The sequence below is a fragment of the Hirundo rustica genome, chromosome 2 (genome assembly GCF_015227805.2).
Source record: "Hirundo rustica isolate bHirRus1 chromosome 2, bHirRus1.pri.v3, whole genome shotgun sequence".
Taxonomy (NCBI): Eukaryota; Metazoa; Chordata; class Aves; order Passeriformes; family Hirundinidae; genus Hirundo; species Hirundo rustica.
Genome location: NC_053451.1, coordinates 34,646,659 through 34,666,689, shown reverse-complemented (window position 1 = coordinate 34,666,689; position 20,031 = coordinate 34,646,659). Strand labels below are relative to the sequence as shown.

The following is a 20,031-nucleotide window of genomic DNA, read 5'->3' as shown; positions in this document are numbered from 1 at the left end:
GATTTCCCGCTAATTTGTAAAAGCAGTTTTGTGGAAGAAAATGGGTAATCAACATGGAGAATGTCTTTTTTCCTGAAAACGCTTTTAGTCTGACATAAATGACAGCTACTTAAAGGCGATCGCTTGTGTTTTATATTTCACACAAAAATCAGCAGACACAGTACCCTGCCTTTGAGACAAAACACTGATACATGTGTGACAGAACATTTCAAACAGTAGTAATCAAAAGCCACAGATCCAGCATCATCAAAATATTGTCCATTAAGATCAGTATCTCTTTTTGCTATTGTTGTTCAGCCTTTAACCGGTATCATGCTGCACTATGAATAACCAATTATCCGGCTCTGACAGGTACAGGAGATGCAAATCGCATTCGTTCTGCAGTGTGTACGCTGATAACTTACACGTCTGTTAAAAATAAAGTGCTTTTCAAAATATCACCCAGGAGGCATGTGTTCTGTCTTCTGTTCAGTGACCTTTGGAAACTCTAGTCCAATGAATAACTAGTGATGCGGGAGTAAGTCGGGAGACAGCGCATGAAAAGTGCCTATAACCTTACATGTTATCTGTTATGAAGGTGGCTATAATGAAAAAATACATTGCTCCTTCATAATTTGCCTGAGAGAGCAAATCAATGAGAACATAAACTTGAATCCCTTTGAATTTAATGGTTATGGAATTCATTATCCTAGACAATTAAAAATTAAAAATATAACATGCAGAAAAAGTGCAGTGAATGATATAATTTAAGTATCTAATTTAATGGTAATTTGCTACCTTACAGGCATTTTTTTCACACAGCATGAACCACATCTTGATAAATCTGGCCTTCCATTCAGTCATTTTATGTAGAAAGAAGTTGAACTATGCTTCAAGACAGGAAAACTTCGCATTTCCAAGATGTCGGTATAACACTAGAGAATTCAGCAATGACATTCTCACATCCATTAGAAACCTTTGTGAGCACTGTGACATACTACAAAGCTTAGACTTTCTTTCTCACACCCTATGTGGCTCCTATGGCCTTGATCTGTGTCAGAAAAAGTCAGCACCATAAGACAACAGCTACACAACCATAGGGCAAGGAAAAAACTCCAAATCCAGGGAGACATGGTACAGCACGTATCACTTTGACTTTGGTGCTACATTACCAACAATGCCTTCACTGCAAGCCCTGATTACAGCTCAGGTAATTCAGCCTTTGAGTCAACGTATCTTTTATGCATAGTTATGGTCTATAGCTTCTATGCATCCCTTGAATATTAAAAATTCTTTTCAAATTTTTCTTTTTATAGCATAACACTACACATCCTCTATCATGAACATATGCCAGGAAACCAAAGATTTTTGAAGAGAAAACATTCCACAGTTCCAGCTGACAAGCTACAAAGGGAGTTACCAAGTAATAGTCATAGAGTTTCCTTTTAAAAGAGTCATAGAGGCTTTTCACAATAACCGAACACCCAGCTGAGCACTGACAGGAGTTATAGGGAAGAAAACCATTTTGAATGCAGGTAGCTAAACCTGAAACTTAATAGCATTAAAGACTTACCTGCTGTATTACCCACATTTTCATTGTTTAGAATAAATAGTGGACACCTTTATTAAAAATATAAACAATCTCATTCTTAACAACATTTAGTTTAATAATTAATTACATTCTTTTTATTAGAGCTTATGTTTTTCCTATAAAAGAGAATAAATTATACTTACCCTCTCCAAAGTAATTTCTTCAAATTCATATTCAATTTCTGTTCCATTGACCTAAAGAACATAAAAACAGATAATTCCTCAGATCCACACAGAAGGTAACTTCATAGGCATACTGTACATCTGTTCCAGTATTACTGGCTTACTGAAGCACATTTTTCAACACTGAGCTGAGGAGTTCTAAAGTATGAACTACTTAACTCCCCTTTGTCTTGGGGGTGCATAATCAAGCCTATAAACTGAAAAGAGTAAAAGTTCAGTATGTAATGGTTATATAAATCACAAACATAATAAGACAGATATTTGATAGAGCATTTTTGTGGACTTTATGCCAATGTTTAAACAGTTTCCAAGGTGATAGTTTCAAGTCAAAATAAAAAACCAGCTTCAAATATTCACACAATGGAAGCAAAATTATTTATGCATTGTCTTACAAGCTACAATTTACACTGCAATACAAAAACAGAAAGGAAATTCACAGTACTTATGTAAAAATCACTCACTGATACACAAACTGAAATACATCTTGTTTACTATATTAACCTAGGGCAAGAATATGACAGAGGACCTTTACAAGAGACAGCTGAATGGCAAAAAGGCACAGAATGTTAATGTAATTCCTATGCTGAGTCTCAGTGTCAAAATAAATTAAGCTACAAAGTGTAGAGCACCAAAATGGATTGTGCTGGACAAGAAATCTATCAGCTGAAGAGATGACACTGATTTAAGCAGTATTCCAAAATCTTGTTCCTGTCTGACATGGATTTTTTTTGTCCCTCCGGGCAACTCACTTAACATACCTTTTTTCCTTTTCTCATTTCTTAAATGGGCAGAGTAGAGCATCTAAGAAAGCTACAAAGGCTCACGATATTGCAAGTAAACTGCAGAGCAATGAAAATATATCTAACGTTAAAATCTCAGAAGAATTTGAAAGCATCACTTCCATACAACTAGTCAGCAGTTTTTTGAGTTGGTCAGAAAGTATGAATTAATTTTAAAAAAAGAATATATATTAATCACGCTATTTTATTTTTTGCAATGATGGGATATGCCACGGAAAATACCTTTGCTTTAGTGTTTTATTTAATTTATACTTACTGAAAAAAAATATTTTTCAAGACCTAAACTGAAGGAAAGCATTGGGATTGACTTCATCCTGGAGGAACAAATTTGTTATTTCTCAAAACAAGAACATTTATCACGCCTCCCCACTCCCAACTGCTAATTTTCTGTGTTAGATTCTTAACTGCAATTATAAAACACAGTACATAAATCAATCTTTATCTAGTCAAGCACCTTTCAAATGTAATTAGGTACTTCTCTTGTGAATATTTTAACAAGGTACATGTGTCTTCCAAACAAAAGCTTCCTCTAAAATCCACCAACTATTTAATTTGTTTACAATTCAAGATCTGATAAACCATGAAATCAGTAATAGAAATACAATCTCACTAACCTGTGTTGAAAAGGAAAGAGAGAGAAAAGTCCAAACAAACAACTCATGCTTAACAATTACATGAAAACACAGCATCAATGAATACAATATTTAATACATGCATAATATTTGGGGGTTTTAAGTTTATTACGACTGGGTAATCACATCACATTACACTAACACCAGAGATGAAGAAAAATTTTTACTACAGTATGTTGTTAAGTTTCATATATATATATATGTTTATATGTTACATATAACCCATTATGGTATCACTTTAATGCTCTCTGCATAGACTCCTTTATTAATACAGGCAACTTACTAGGTATGGAGATATTAAAAGCTATTCCATTTTTTGTCCCTTCTTGTCTAATGATAATGAAATCAAAGCTATCTATATGTCTCTGTTTTCATGAAATTCTCTTTCATCTTAGGTTGGTAGATAGCTCTGATCTATGTCTTCAATTCCTCAGTCTTGCTCTATAAAGCTGGCTTTGCTTCACTGCTTATATCACTTTTCCTTTGCATTAAAAACTCATTAGTGCAGCAAAATGGGAAAAAGAGGGATATGAGAAGTGAGCAACCTCTGTGGAAAGATGAAAGGAGAAAACACAAGCTGAATACTCAATCTGTATTTGCACACAAACGATATCTTGCTTATGACCATCCGAGGGGTTTCTATTATCATCCACAGTGGCGAGTCTGAAAACGCCTTCAATTCAAATCGAAATTAATTGCAGTAGAGATCCATTATCAGGCTCCATAGCAGCAGGGGTGACATGAATTTAAAAGCTGATCTTGATCCAGCTCCCTTTGTTATTTAAACATACATGTCTGCATATGCCATTTACTGCCCTGTTTGTTTTGCTGGTTGCTCAGCAAACCAATGCAGTTATTTCGTAAAGAATTTAATGAGATACTGTACCCACCTGAGGCAGGTGGAATGATGCTTTATGCAGTACCACTCATTGCTAGTACCATCTTACTCCGTATTTAGACTCTCTGGCTGCACCTACACTGCTAAATTATAGGCAGTTTTCAGCCAAGTCTCGGTGCTTACGGCTGTTTCTGTCTGGAGCCTGCTGGAAGCAAATCGCCAAGGAGTGAGCCAACAGTTAAGCAGGAAGAGAATCACGGCTCCAGCACTGGAACTGGCTTGTCAGTGCTCTCATTTAGAAGCATATGGACATACCCTCTGTTTCTGTACATTTTAACTTGATAGTCTCTGGCCTGTGAAAGCACCTATGAACTTGCAACTTCCATTTCTTGCAAGTAGTGGCAACCTACTCGTGTCTCTCTTTACTGACTTTTCTAACCCTGCTTTTGTATCAAACTGTAGCAAGAACAGAAACCAAAATTTACTACAGCCTCAATAATTTTAGTTAACTATGAAAAATTACAAAAAATTTCATTCAGTTTTCTCCACAAACAAAGAAATCATCAGCATTTTCTAGTTGTTTGGGAAAAATTCTTTCACAGCTTCTCAGAGAGCAAGCTTGTCATAACATATCTTTAATCTCAAGTAAAATTTACATTTATAATGCTCAAATGTGAGGTAGTCATCTAACTCTATACTCAAGTGAGTAAGAACAGGCACGTGAAGGTCTTAATTAATTTCATCCTCCGCTACAAGTCTCAGGTAGGTGAGGTGAATTGTGCCCAGAGGTTTCCTTTCACTATGTACAGAGCCTAAAAACCATGTGTGAAGTTACGTGAGCAACTGCCTCGAAACTGTTTTCTCTGCATATCTCCTGGCTATAGACTGGTAACACATTTCTGCTTAAGGGATGCTGTATGTCTTTCATTATTATGCACCACTGAAAGACCGGATCTCCGGTTTAGCAGCTTTTCCAGGCTTGTCGGCACCTGTAACTGGCAGCACATGTCCGGTATGATATCCAGCACCTACTCCCACAAGCCCAACCAGTCAGAACATCCACAAGGAACAATTCAATCACTCCTTTTCTCCAAAAGCCAAGAAACAGTGCTCTTGGCTTCTGTCTCTGATTTGGGACACTGACGTGCACTCGTCTGAGAAAGATGCTTAACAGCACCTATGACAGTAAGGGGCCACAGGACTACAGGAGTGGGTAAGGAGTACGCAAGATGAGGTCCATGGGAAGACAAAACAAACTTCATCCCTTCTTCAGGGCACAGGGGCTGGAATCAACACCTGTCTCATCCAGGAACTTATATTTCTGGCAGAAAAAAAAAGATACTATTGACTGGGACAAAACATAAAAGTGCTACATGGGAGCAGATGCAGGTGAAATCTTTAGATAATTTGGAGCCATGCAGCCTCTGCTGCATGGCCAACACAGACTTGCAATGCAAGAAAGTTCTCAGCCTCCTGACCTTACATATATTCATGATCCAGAGCGTGATGAATGCACAGCCCTTCTAGAATAAGTTACCAAAGTTTAAGGAAGCCCTGATGTTTAAAAGAACCCCTTCCAAAGGCAAGGTAACAGCTGCCTTTCATTTAGGGCTGCACCTATTATTCTAGAGGACTCTCCAAAACATCTGACAAGGAAATGTCTTTAAGAGAGAGGTAATGTATGGTAACTATCTAGACTCCACCATTCAAGAGAGATTTCCTGGATATTAGACTGCACTTATCTTTCTGAGAAAAAAGCACTACTTAGCTTCAGTGAAACTTACTTTCAGGAGAGTGAGAAATAAGAAACAGGTAAAAAGAGGTTTTTATACATAATTTTGTGAAAAAAATGAAATAAAGGCCAGCATACAGAATGCCAAAGTAAGGACCTGACAAACTCATATTTGTTTCTTTATGAGAGGACTCTTACTTTCCAGGAAGTTCCTCTCTTTTGTGGCAGTTTAAGGGTGACATAAGCAGCTGAATTAGTCCCTTACTTAAAGTCAGCCCTACAGATTATGCTAGATTCCTAAAATTCTTGAGACAAATGTTCTGTTGGGTTTTTCATTTTCTGCCACATACTCAGCCATTTTATTAGCACTTTTAAAAAAGGTATTTTTTCTCATAATAACAATAGTAACTTGATATTATTTTATTTTACTTATGCAATTATTTGATTTGATGAACTTGTTTACACTAGAAAAGTAAACATTGCATAATTCTTTCCTGCTGTACTTCTACCCTGCTATGACTGCATCCACTCAGTAAGATATACATTTCCTCACATGAATTTTAATAATAAGATCTGTTTTATTATAGCAGCAACAACAGACTCAAAACAATTTATACAACTGGAATATTTCAAAATCCCTGGACCTATCCTAATAAAAATTGCCATTAGAGCCATTTGTTATGCTAAGTCTTATTATCAAGAACAGATTGTTTTGCCTAAAAATTGCATCTATGGACTTTTATTACAAGCAAAACTTATTTTAATCATATTTAATTGGGTATTGTTTTTTGGACAACTGCAAGAAAGAAGACTGCTGCTTCTACTCCTGTTATCATATGCATAGGAAGATAACTACCCTGACACTGATTTTCATTCAACATGCAAAATCTATTCCTTTGGCTGTGATGAGACCCGTTGTCTCATCACTCAAACCTCAGAAGAATACAAGTAACCTAGGCATATATTTGTTTTTTAGCAATTTCCAGTTGGTTGTATAATTAAGATGGTCATAGACTCATAGAATTACAGAATGGTTTGGGTTGCAAGGAACCTTAAAGATACTTATTTTCAAACCCCTTAACAGGGGAAGGTACATCTTCTACTAGACCATGACATTTTACATTTCAGAAACAGCAAGCCATTTGGGTATCTAACAAGTATTAAATAGCCGTTCACAATTCCATTTTGTCACCAAAGCTGAAGTGTGATCCTTATTTAGCCCTTTGACAACTCCAGATTTGGCAGGTTTTTTTCTTTAGTAACCACCAAAGAAAAACTGCTGATGTTGTTTTGATATTGCCTTCCAAAATCATTAGAAGTTTTCTTCCTTACTGCATATAAACATACAGAAAACATCTGATTTCAAATGCGATCACTTTGCACTTTCAAGCTGCTCTAAAAAGGCTGCCAAAAAGTTTTTCATGCTAGTCTTCATCTAAGTGAGTGAGTGCATTTTATGGACTTTTTATATGAGATATCCCACATCTATTTTTAATTATGGTGCATAACTAAGCCCAGTTCCTTTTTTTTCCCCCCCCATGCTTCCTTTAGGAAGCAAGGAAAATATGTTAAGTTTTTGAATCAAAACTTACCACAACCTAAAATGTCTTTGTTGTAATATGACTGTTCTGGTGTGAAGAATGAATAGTAAAAAAACATAGGGTTTAAAAAAAAAAAAAATAAAATTGTACTTTATCAGGAATAGATCTTTGTGGATCCTTACACAGATGCCCAGGGAGCACTTGACTACCAGTCACTGTACATCCTTTAGGGAAGATATTACTCTCAACAAAACTTTCTTGGAGCAGAGCTCCAAGAAGCCAAATCCAGCACTTGGTCCACACCTGCAAAGATCTGCAGTCATGATTAACTTGTACCCTACTCAAAGGGTGCTATATTCACTCATTCTTTCCTTTTTAGATGTCTCTTATATCCTTCAGGACCTAATTTTTATTCAGCCTCTTCTCCAAGGATTGTCACTATACTCACCCTTTCCTCTTTGCGTCTCCCTCACTGTTATCCCGGCTTTTCTTGTTTTCATTCCCTTGGAGAAAATACCCATCCAGCAAGTAACCATTGCCTCTCTTCTCTGGGTGATTCCCAAATTGCAATTTTATTTTATTCTACCCCATTTCTCATATTTTGTTCCAAACAGTCATGTTTTCTTGTCTGTTGTATATCACAATCCCTCAGCTATAATCACAACTTATCATGTCTCCAAGCCAGCCCCCACTGCTTCCTGAATTTCATTCCTTTCAGGGTTTTCTTCCTTCTTCCCAATTTTTTTTTCCTGTTTTCCTCTCACACCCAGACGCACGCACACATAGATATCAATTTAAACTTACTTTACCTAATCCCATTTCATCCAAAGCATTATTCATGAGTAGTTTTCTACCTTCTCATCTTTTCCAACTAAACTTAAAACACAATTTTCTCCCATGACTCCTATTAAGTCATTCATACACTCCATGTTCCTTAATCCTTTTCACTAACGCTTCATCTACTGGGCCATAGTTTCAAGACCTTGTCAAAAGAAGGGATTCTGTTCTGGTCTCCCCTATTCACTGCTCTACATCCTTTTTGCTATTCAGCAACAATTTAGATTTACTTTATTTTAGCTGTTTTGTCAGCATACTTTCTACAGTATGAAAAAAAAAAAATGTTGATGCCCTTCTCCAAGATATTATTTAATTAGGTTTACAATGAGGCATCAATGTTTCTTTTGCCTCTTTGTTTTGTCCATATTCTGATGGAAGCATTATCTTAAGTGTAAGCACTTGATATAGCCAATGCAGACTCAACACAAACTTCCTAGTTTATAAGCCTAATGCAGGAGTAGATAAAAGCAGAGATTGTGATTTCAAGTGGGGTTCACAGTAAATGGAAATTAAATTACATCTGTATGTGAATTCTGTTTAGGCTAGCACTTCCAGCTTGTACAAAATTAGTGCAAAAGAAGAAGAGTGCACAATTCAGCTTTGGTACTTACAACCTTCTCTCTTACGCTAAAAGAAATTCACATACTATCATATCACCTATCTAAAAGGTATATATCCAAGCTAAGAAGTGATCTAGGTCTGGGGGGTTTTTTTACAGGTACTGCAGAGAGGAATCAAGGGGGGTGATTTATGCCATGTGTCTTAATCTTTAGATAGAATTATTTAAGAACCTGCTTGCCCACTGACTATAGGGGGAAACTTTAGACTTCCAGGATGCGCAACCTGAAAAAAAAGTTTCTTAAAAAAATGCTTGGGAACTAGGTGATCTTTAAGCTCTGAGTCTATGAAAATTCTTCTATTTTTTTTGTATCTTAAACTTAGAACATATATCAGTACAGAAATATTAAACAGTACATTCCAGAAAACTAGATGCAGCAATTTCTTCCCACAAAAATCACATTCTTTCTTGAACAATTCAGGTAATTTACTATACAGCTTTGTATTTTTTACACAATAACTTTGCCGCTTATTTTCTTCTGTGCTTCTGCCATTGTTGAAATGGTAATATATGAGCTATCATAAACAATCAGTTTTGTTAGTGTTGTCATCATTGTTGAGATAGCCACAGCACTCAAGGGTGCTTCTTTAAAAACCTCAGGGGGCCTCAAGTATCAGTACCTTGCTACCTAAAATACCTTCTCGACATTGCAGTCCCACGTTATTTAAAAAATCTTTCATACCCTTGTTAAGTTGCAGTCCTATGAACAACCCCACACAGCTCCGGCTCTTTCTCTCCTTCTCTGCATTTCTAACTCACTGCTTCCTGTCCCTTCCTCCTTGCAGTACAGCCAACAGACTCCAACTGACCACTCCACCAACTCCCTCTTTTATCACCCATAGCTGTGAGGGCAAGGCTGTTCCCACTCTTTAGTAATTAACACAGCTGCAATATATCAGGGGCAACAATGCCTTCTGCACTATCTCTGTCTGTTCTCCCATATGTTAAGGTTTACTATCTCCGCTCTGTTTCAGATTTAGAAGAAAATCCATCAAACCTTTCAAAAAATTTGAACAGTTCAGACATTTCTAGAACATATTTTTCTGGCATAATCTATCATTCCATGCAAAAGATACACAGAAATGGAAAACAGCTGTTGCTTGATTGACCTTATTTCATCAACAGAGATTACAAAGTACTTGTAAATTGGGACTTAGACGGTAATTTTAATAATATTTAATACTTCAATTAGCATAATTTGATTTCAAAGGTTGGTAACCGTAAGAGTGTTTAAAACGCAGAAATTGTTACGTGTGGGTTAAGTTTGATTCATTCAAACATGAGTAATAAATGTTTCTCAGTTTGAGGGGCAAAAAAATCATACTAGCATACTAACTGGCAAAATTTTAGGCAAAGAAAGAATAGCACTAATTAACTTCATTCTTTGGTATCCATGACGTGTTTATACAGCCATTATATAATGAAATATATGTAACAGCCATAATAGGTATACCACATTTCCTCAATAAATAAATATACAACCAATCTAATCTAATCTCTTACAATTTCCTCAGTGGGAACATATTCTGACTCGTATTTTTGTGCCTAAAATTGCCTACAAGTACCTGTGTTTAGCTTTGAGAGTTAATACCCCTACTACTGCTCTCTCACCCCACTGCTTATGGAAAAACAATCAATGAATTCTTTGGGGTTCTTTACTTCTTATGTGTTAACTCTAGCACATGCAATGAAGGCTAAACTCTACTGTCAGTAGCACTGGTGCAATTCTCCTGGTGTCACTGAGCTTGTACTTGTGTAAATTGCAGTTATTAAACTGTGGATGTACTTACACCTGCAGGAGGAAGCAGCCCCGAAAAAGTGAAGAAATGCCTGCACTAAGACTAAAAATTAGTAAAAAGGAACACTGACACACGAAGTACGTGTACATTTAAAAACCAATACGGATTCCACAGGACAAGCTTTTTATGCATGATTCAGCTGCTTTACAATATTTTTATAGCAGCAGAAGGATTTGCTATTTCTCTTAAAATCTTGGAAAGTTCTTCAGTGTATCTATGGGAAGGGAGCCACAGTCCTCTGCGCTCTACAACTAAAAGCACAGCAGAACAGCTCCCTCACACCCAATTAATTTTACTGCAGAAAAAAAAAGTAAAAGACAACATTTTGAAAGGCTGGGACAAAGTCAGTGGTTTTCTGCTCCTCCTCCCAAGCTCAAGGAAAGAAATTTGATTTAACTGTTGTTCACAGTGATTAACAGAGTAAATCCTAAGAAGCTAATGCAGCCTGACCGATCATCACCAGTCCCAATCTAAGTCTAGCCAATATTCAGCAAACTGTTCCAAATACTTCTCAAGCTTTCTTAGTAGAGAGAACTGGTTTGCATCCGTTTGAGAGGATTTGATTTTTACAAAAAATTTTTTTCAACTTAAATCTAAGGAGAGAGGAAAACATCACCTTCATCTACCTTCAATCAATATAATTTCTGACACAATGATGAAATCTTGAACTTGAAAGTTACTCTGAAAGTAGTTTCTATGCATTGCCTCAGTATTCTAAAAAAAAATAATTATTTTCAAGATTACCTATTAATGTATACCAGCAGAGATGAGAGAACCTTTACGAAAAAACTGAGGAAAGCCAAAAGAAAGCTTGAGAAAAATGCTGACACATAATCCTCTTTAAAACAAGCACAAAAAGGTCACAGTGCTCTCTTGCTTTAAATAAGCAGCGATGAAAAGACCTGTGGTACAAGAAATACTCTAAGAATATTTTTACTACACTAAAATGCACAACTGCAACACAGAAGCACTCTGAAAATGTTTAATGTCATGCAATACTACTTTAAAATGTCAAGTACTTCTTCATTTCTCTCCACAGGTAAAGCATATTTTACCAGTTACACGAAGTATCTTTATTACATTCTCCATAGGTTTCCTGACATAATGAAACCTGTAATTTCCACATCAAAGCTAAAGTATTTGGCAGCAGAGATGTGAAAAGTATTCTGGTTCTTATCTCAACAGTATGTGATGAAGTTAGTGGCCATTGACCATCATAGCTAAATTTCTGTACAAATCTTCTCCTGGATATCAAATACTCCAAAATGCACAAGGCCACTAACCAGACATTTTACTTCCCATTACTACAGTGTACATGCTCCAGCATGTCTGCTCCACAGAAAAGTTATTTTTCAGGATTAAATTTATTTCTGTCTCATCCTGGGTTAATCACAGGAGCCATTAGCCCATCAAAGGTGCAGACACACACACCCATGAGCAGAGAGGCGAGGCACAAGGGCAGGTGGAGATACCCTGTCAGAGACCCTTCCTCTCCCAGGGAAGTCTCAGCCCCTGGCTCAGGGGGACACCCAGCACGATGTGACAGCTGGGGAACACCCTGGAGCTTGGGGCTGGAACACCTGCAGGATGCAGGGAACGAGCATCTTGGCATTGCAACAAGACTTAGGAGATTTTTAGGTGAGGAATAACAGGTGTGGAAAAGGGAAGGCTCAAAGTAGTTTAGAAGCAGAGAGGAAGAAGTACATGAAAATAGAGGGGTAAATGGATAAAGGGGGCCAGTGACATGTAGACAAGGTTGGTCAGTTAATTTTCCTGAGCCCTGTGCCTGCTGAACAACTTCTGTCTTCTGTTAAACTCCATTTTTTTACCTATTTTCTTGGGTAAGGGGTTCTGTGTGTTTTCTCTCTGTGCGTAGCAGTCTGTGGTAGCTGGAGTGCATGAGGGTGCCTGTAAGCAGTGGGTGATTGCCAGCAAACAGCAGGCTAGGCTAGCTGGGCAGTAGGTGAAGCAGTCAGAAAGCCAGGGTGTGTATGTGTAACTGGAAGCAGGACACGGGAAGAAGTTGGCTACCGAAGCGGCAAGGGATCCAAGGCAACTGCCCAAGAGACTTTAGGATCCAGGGGTTGACTGAGACCCACTTTGGTGTGTGTGTGTTTTACTGTGCAGGAGTAAGGGCAAGGATCCAGGAACAGCTACTGGATGGACCGTGTGTCTCAGCCCAGTTATAGGAGGAATCAGAGGCCCACAGGGAGTGCATGCCTGTTGGTTTGTGCTAAGGAGCCTCTACCAGCAGCTGGACAGGGGGAGCAGCATCAGGCGCCAGCACCTGGAACAGCAAGGATCTGCAGACAGCACTCCTGAGCTGACCAAGTGTCCAAATCCAGCTCCAGGCAGTTTTCACACCACACCCGTGAAGATATGCATACACACAGGGACACAAGGAGACCACACTGCTTGTGTGGGCCCTGACTGCTGTGCTGTCCTGCTCAGACCTGTGCCCACCTGAATGCCTTCCACATGATGTCCACGTGCTTACTGGGTATACAGGACTGACCTTGCTACTGGCTGAGCACTGTGGCATGGAGTCCCTACAGCCTTGCTTCCATCAGGCTAGCAAATTTAGCAATCCCCTAATGATTAATGCATTCCTACTGAAAACAGCATTTTTTTGTTATATGGACTACAACTGGATGCGATGCTAAAGCAAGAAAAAAAAATTCTTTGCAGACTCACATTTGCTGCCACGTATCTCCTATTTTCACTCAAGCAGAAAGATGAATGTGACAGGAAAAGCTATTCTTACAATCTTCTTGAATCATTTTTCACCAAGAAATAGCAGGGAAAGAAAAATGGCTAGAAAAAGATCTGGAAATAAGAAACTGTGCTCAAAGTGAAATTGATGGTGGACTTTATGCAATATTAAATCTTTAACTTTAATAAAGCAGGGGAATTTCTACAAAATATAAACAAACTTGATTTTATTTACAGCCAAAAATCAAAAATATGTGGACCTAAAGAACTGGGGAGAAAGTAAAGTATAATTTAATTTCTTTCAGTAGATCTGCATATAGAGACAAAGTTCATTGAGACATGATTGAAACAGGAATGCCTATCTCTGACCAACCTGTCTTACTGATAAGCTTAGTCTCCCTAAGACATGAGGATAGCTTCTGGAGATTGGTCCTTATTTTGAAAGAAAGATGAACATCTTTCAACAATTTCAAGATATATGGAAAAAAAGTTTCACAAACTAGAATATATTTGTGGCCTTCTGCATGACATTCAAATTCTCGGGGAATGAAAGAACACTTCTCTGACTTCGTTTACAAACCAACTTCAAATTAATAGACGGTGCTTTTAGAAAGAAATTAAACAGTACCAAAAGCACCAGCTGCAAATTATATTTCTCCTCTAGGGAAAGACCAAGAGGTCATATGGACAGCTGAAGACTTTTACTATTTTTTGAATAAGAAAGAGCACTATCAAGATACCATGTCTGCTTCTACTAAAGAGAAAGACTACAGTGAAATCTAAGTGATTAATCAACCTTGCATCGTTCACATTATGTAAAAAATTAGTATAGCTCAATAGTTTCAAGATTAACTCACAGTGCTATGCTCACCGTTCCACCACCTTTGCAAAGTCTAAGTCCTGAATTTGGACATAAGACAAGATTAATTTTGTTATGACCATGCCAATGCTCACTTAAGCTGTACAAAGAACAAAACAGTCACACTTGCCAATATTCAGTAAAATGTTTCTGTCTAGCAAACACAAAACATAACGTACTCAGCATAAATAATTAATAACTAAAAAGAATCCAGAATTTTAAACTGTTGTCATCTTTATGCAGAAAAATTTACAGGAGCAAATTACTTGACAACTGATTGAATATGTTAATGCAAGATATAAAAGAAAACACTTCAGTTATTATTCCTCTTTATTAACAATCTCAACAAGTGGAAATTTATCTCATGTAGGAATCTTTATTTTCTATTACCTACAAACCAAGCCAATCTTCTACAGAAAATTAGGAGGGCTGCAATTTCTAAGATCAGGAAAACAGATATTATCTGTGGCATATCTGGGTTTCCTACTCTATGCTAGGTCATCTAAACAATGATTAAAAATGTAATTTGCTATCAAGTCTGATTCACTACATCACTGCATTAAAAATAGCATGAGGTTTTATTGTGTAAAATGTGGATTAGAAATAACTCATATTCCCAAAATGCCAACACTCACAATTTGCAATAGTAGGGACTTCAGAGTATTTGTTGAAACGGTGTTGAGTTGCATTAGTTTTACAACATGGATCAGCTAATCCCTGGCTAACAATGGGGGGAAATAAGAGCATTTAAATGGCTAATTTTGTGATTTTATTAAAAGAGAATGGTGTTCTTTCGAGATCTCTTTATATTGCTCCAGAGAACGAGTAAGAACATGCTCAAGCTATTCTAAAATTCTTAGAAAGTTACCATAAGTAACAGGAAAAAATGCTGCTATGAAAAACACAGTGAATAATGTTAAGAGCAATACCTAAAAGATCACAAGAGAAGGGTATATTTTCTATCCATTGTTATTACTGATGTTGCATTATGTGTTGCCAGGATATAAACCTCGCTTTGTCTGAAGTTTAACAGGTAGTCTGCAAAGCAAAATATTCCACAATTCTAGACATCAAAAAGTAAATATTCTTAAAATTACAAAGAGGAGTTCTTGTAAAATAAATTTCAGACGTACTTCATCTTAAATGACAGAAAAACCATTGTAATCAAACCATCATATGTCCAATAAGACATGAAAAAAGATTTTTCTTTTCCACTTTTCATCAAAACAAGCTTTCTCTTCAATACTTTCAGTCATTTTCTCTTTACTTGTTACATCATGCAAGGTCAAAGGAACACATCTGTCTTTGACAGCAATTAATCTGAAATCCTCCAAAATGAAATCTGATAAAAAAGGAAAGCTTTCTTCCTTTTGTATAATTAAAACCAATAAGATGATGACATCAGCCTTGGTGCTTCCATCATTTTTTTGATAAGAGCTTTCAGTCAAGTTCTACACCTTTCTAATGCAGTGAATACTGACCAATACAAGTCCCCTTGTCTTGAATCACAAAAAACCCCCAAAATCTACAGGTAAGTAGTTATTCACTTGCACTCTTTATGCTGTTTCCCAAATCCCTTCAGAACTTTAACTTCATGACAAAGTTACTCAAAGCTATTGCAATGGAAAAATAGCCTTGTGTACTTGAAGAGCTTTATCACAGAATGGTTTGGGTTGGAAGTGACTTTCAAGATCATCCAGTTGCGATGTCCCTGCCATGGGTCTTAATTACATACATACATATATATATATATATTCTAAGCAAGTATTTTATGCAAAAGATGATGGGTTTAATGGTTTAAGACCACAAATCATGCTATAAAAGCATATTTGGTTATGGTAGCCACTGGATCCTTGCAAACCTACCAACTCAACTGACTTTACCCTATTGCTACAATATCCTGTAAGGTTAGTTGTGGTAGCATAATATATAAGGAATTATACAAAAGGAAAAACTAATTCAAGGCTAGGGAGGGAATGACAAAATCAAATTCAAATGACATTTCATTTAGGTCCATGTAATTCAAAGCCACCTCAGATCTCCAATGCTTCAAACAACTTTAGCAGGTATAGACTGCATTCTGCAGCATGTGCCAACATCACGGGCAAATTAAAAATTAAGTATAGCTGGGTGTAGAGCAGGCGTATGTACACACCCACACATGTATATAGTATATATGATTTTTCTCAGAGTGATGGAAATACCTGGAAGTTCAATGCCTGGTTGGCTTGCCCCAGCAGAGGCAATGAAGGATAAGAGTGGCCCAACAAGAACAGACTTTACAAAAGCGAAGCACTGTACCTCTTTCAGGGGTTTACTACATTGCCACCCAAGGGACCCACCATTAGTGGGTATCCAAAAACTTGTTGGCAAGTGTAGTCTTTTATCAAAAAAGTCTGCTTCACAAACTTAAGAGTGTTAGAACTCAGACTGATAAGTGCACACCCCTGATCTGGACTGAAGTGCTGAAGTACTCATACTCCAAGTACTCCAAATCCAAAAAACGTGAAGCTTTACACACTCTATGCTGTGTCCCTTGGCTTCAGAGGGAGTGTAGGATGTGATCTCTACAGTTCAATAAGCTCCTCTCTCCCACTCTGCTAATTGCAACATTTCAAACATCCATAGAAAGAAATCCTTGATTGAATCTAAAGTCCAGCATTACTCATAGGCAATTGAAAATGGACATAATTGCAATTTCAGAGAATAGAAATGTGAAGGAATAATTAGACACATAACAAAGGGATGCATTTACTTGCCGGATTGACAGGATGTTGATAATTCTACCTACATCCCGAAACAATGAAGGCTTTTTGATTTTTTATGTATACGTAGCACTCAAATAGGCAGTGTAGTGGTCATTCCTACAGAAAATAAAAGCAATCCCCTAAAATAATGAAGTTGTTTTCTTTTTCCCTTAACTCAAAATTATGTCTTTGATAAGGCTTAAATACTAAAAATGCATTTAGAAGTTAAAAGCTAAACACATTAAAAAAAAAAAAAATCACATTTTTGCCTCAGAATTACTCTGGCCCTTGCTTAAAAGATGTTTCTTTTTAAAATAGTATAATTAAAAAAAATGTTTGAAATAAATTTATTTTCAGGTAGAAAAACAGTGGGTATGAAATAGAGGCAAAACAAATCATTAAGACCCATTCTGTACCTTGGCTTTTCAACAGAAGCAGTATATTTTTTTATGCTGTCACGCTAAAATCCATTTAGGTCATCAGAGAGCAGGATGAAAACTTTTCTATTTTCGCAGGTTTAAGGGGTGCTGTTTTACATTAGTTCATTATTTTTTGTATTCTGTAGCACCTTTTTCACTAATGATCACAAAATATTTTATAAACACTATTTAAATCAAACCTGTCAAAACTGCTATTATAGAAGAAAAATGTCTTATCCCACTGCAGAAACAGTGACACAGAGAATACAGCAGTGTTTGCCAGGGCAAAAAAAAATTGCTGTGATACAATTCAAGGGCCAAAACAGACAAACTAAGCCAATGTAGCTTTTAAGGACTAGCACAGAACTCTGCCAGCTTTAGCTTTTCCATTGTAATGCACATTAATGACAGGCTGAAAGATGAGTATAAATAATAAACAAAACTGCTGGTTAACAATCTGGAAAAATGTAAGTCATTCGACATAATAAGGTTTGTAATCTGACTTTCAAGACTATGATCAAACCAATTGAAAGATGTGACAAGTTTATTGTGAAGTCAATGAAAAAAAAATATACCTACACCTACATGATGGTATTTTTAGATATGTCAATATAACATTAATTAAAAAAAAATTAAAAATCAAACTTCATGAGTTTCCTACTTTTGTAAAAATTTAGATCCTATCCTCTTAAACCAAAATTCCTTTTTAATCTTCTATTACCACTATCCTCAAAATTTTGCTCATTATCCACAGTCATTGTTGTAGTTTAATCCCAACAGCAGTCAAGCCCCACACAGCTGCTTACTCCCCCAGCAGCAGGATCTGGGAGAGAATCGGAATGGTCTAAGATAGAAAACTTGTGGGTTGAGATAAAAAGCCACACACACAAGCAATGCAAAACAAGGAGTTAATTCACTGCTTCCCATGGGCAGGCAGGTGTTCAGCGATCTCCAGGAGAGCAGGGCCCCATCACATGGAAACATGACTTGGGAATACACATTCCATTACTCTGAATGTCCCTCCCTTCCTCCTTCTTCCCCCCACTTTATGTACTGAGCATGATGTCACACTGTTTGGATTATCCCTTTTGTCAGCTGGGCTCACCTGTCCTGCCTGTGCCTTCTCCTAACCTCCAAGGCACTCTCCCACCAGTGTGGCATCACAAAAAGCAAAAAAGGCTTTGGCTCTGTTGTGAGCCTTGCTCAGCAATGGCAAAAACATTACTATACTATCAACCCTGTGTTTATGACAAATGCAAACCAGCCTCATACCAGCCACTGTGAAGAAAGTTAACTCTACCCCAGCCAAAATCAGCTTAGTCATATATGACATTTAACACTAATTATGTAAAGACATGCTTTATTATAAAAACATGTAAAGCCACCTACCCTCTCCAATTATTCTAGACCTCTAGATCTAGAACACACTCTTTATTATGCAATAAAAGCCTTTAGGTCACTGACTGTGCTCAGAAATTCACAAATTTTCCTCATTCATTTTACAGTCCAGTGCAGCAGTGTGCTCCCATCCCCAACCTGTCTTTTATATTCCATAATAACTCTTGCTGGAGTAATAACTCTAAATGGTGGTCAGCCATGGATGTATCTGGTCCTGATGGCTGAACCTGGCTCCAGCTGGACTGGAACCAGACACAGATAACAGGATAGCCAAGACCATTTGGGCAACACACCCAGCTAACCAGAATGCGACTCAATGTCCAATTCAAGGCAAATTTGGAAGAAACTAGCATCTGTAGTCAGTATGCAAATACGACTATGACTATCACCTTACCTCATGAAGAGTAGACAGCCCAGGGCCTGCTGAGCTCTCCTGCATGGCACTGGGCTGCACACTAGGATTTCCCCTTGAGTACGAATGCCTCTCAAGGTTACGAGATGACTTGTTACATAAATCAGATGGTTGGTAAGTGAATTGGGAATAAGCACACTGAAACTTGGCAATCTTTCACAAAGGATGATTAAACATTGGAATGGACTGCCCAGGGATGTGGTTGAGTCACCATCCCTGGAGGTGCCCAGGAAAAGACTGGATGCAGCACTCAGTGGCATGGTCTAGTTGACACTGTGGTTTGACCACAGGTTGGACTTGATGATCTCAGAGGCCTTTTCCAACCAAACTGATTCTGTGACTACGAATATATAATCCTTTAGACATCAACAACTGGCCAAGGCTGAGACTATGTCCGGATCCAGTCACCCCTAAACTCCCCTCTGAAAGGAAGTTTGGAACACACTGGGGTCCTTTCTGAACCTCACAGCTCCATGGGAAGATCCCCCCAAAATTCTGACTGCTCTCTATGCAGTAAATGCTCAAGTATGCCTGGCTTTCCTGTTAAACCACTGCACTTCTCTGACGTAATTAAAATATAGTTTCTTCTCACTTGAGAGTGAAGTGCCTGATTCCATCCATAACATCAGAACAGGAAGGATTTTTCTTTTCAGCCTTTGTTTTAGCTTTTATGTGCCTCCTTCTAGCATGCTAAATCTAAGTGGAGTAGCTAAATGGCAGGGAGGAAAGCTGAAAGTTTTGCTGAACTCCCCGTTTTGGCATCATCCTGGCCCCCACACCCCCCTGAGCAGGAGGTGTCAGAGCCCTGCTCCAGGAGGGGCTGAGCTCACAGTGTCCCTATGCTGGGATGCACCAAAACAGCTGCACAGCCCTCTCTGTGGCCACACTCAGGCAAGTGTAAAACAACACCAGGATTTGATTACAGCTCATGAAA

General features: G+C 37.7%; 1 protein-coding gene across 25 annotated transcripts in view; it reads right to left on the bottom strand.

Moving 5' to 3' along the window:
- Positions 1–20,031, bottom strand: part of DLG2 (discs large MAGUK scaffold protein 2) — a 984,477-nt gene that overhangs the window by 370,434 nt on the left and 594,012 nt on the right. For all 25 annotated transcript variants that reach the window (XM_040055800.2, XM_040055802.2, XM_040055798.1 and 22 more), the window contains one exon: positions 1,714–1,764. In XM_040055800.2, the coding sequence (XP_039911734.1) occupies positions 1,714–1,764 (51 nt within the window). The remainder of the gene's footprint in view (positions 1–1,713; positions 1,765–20,031) is intronic.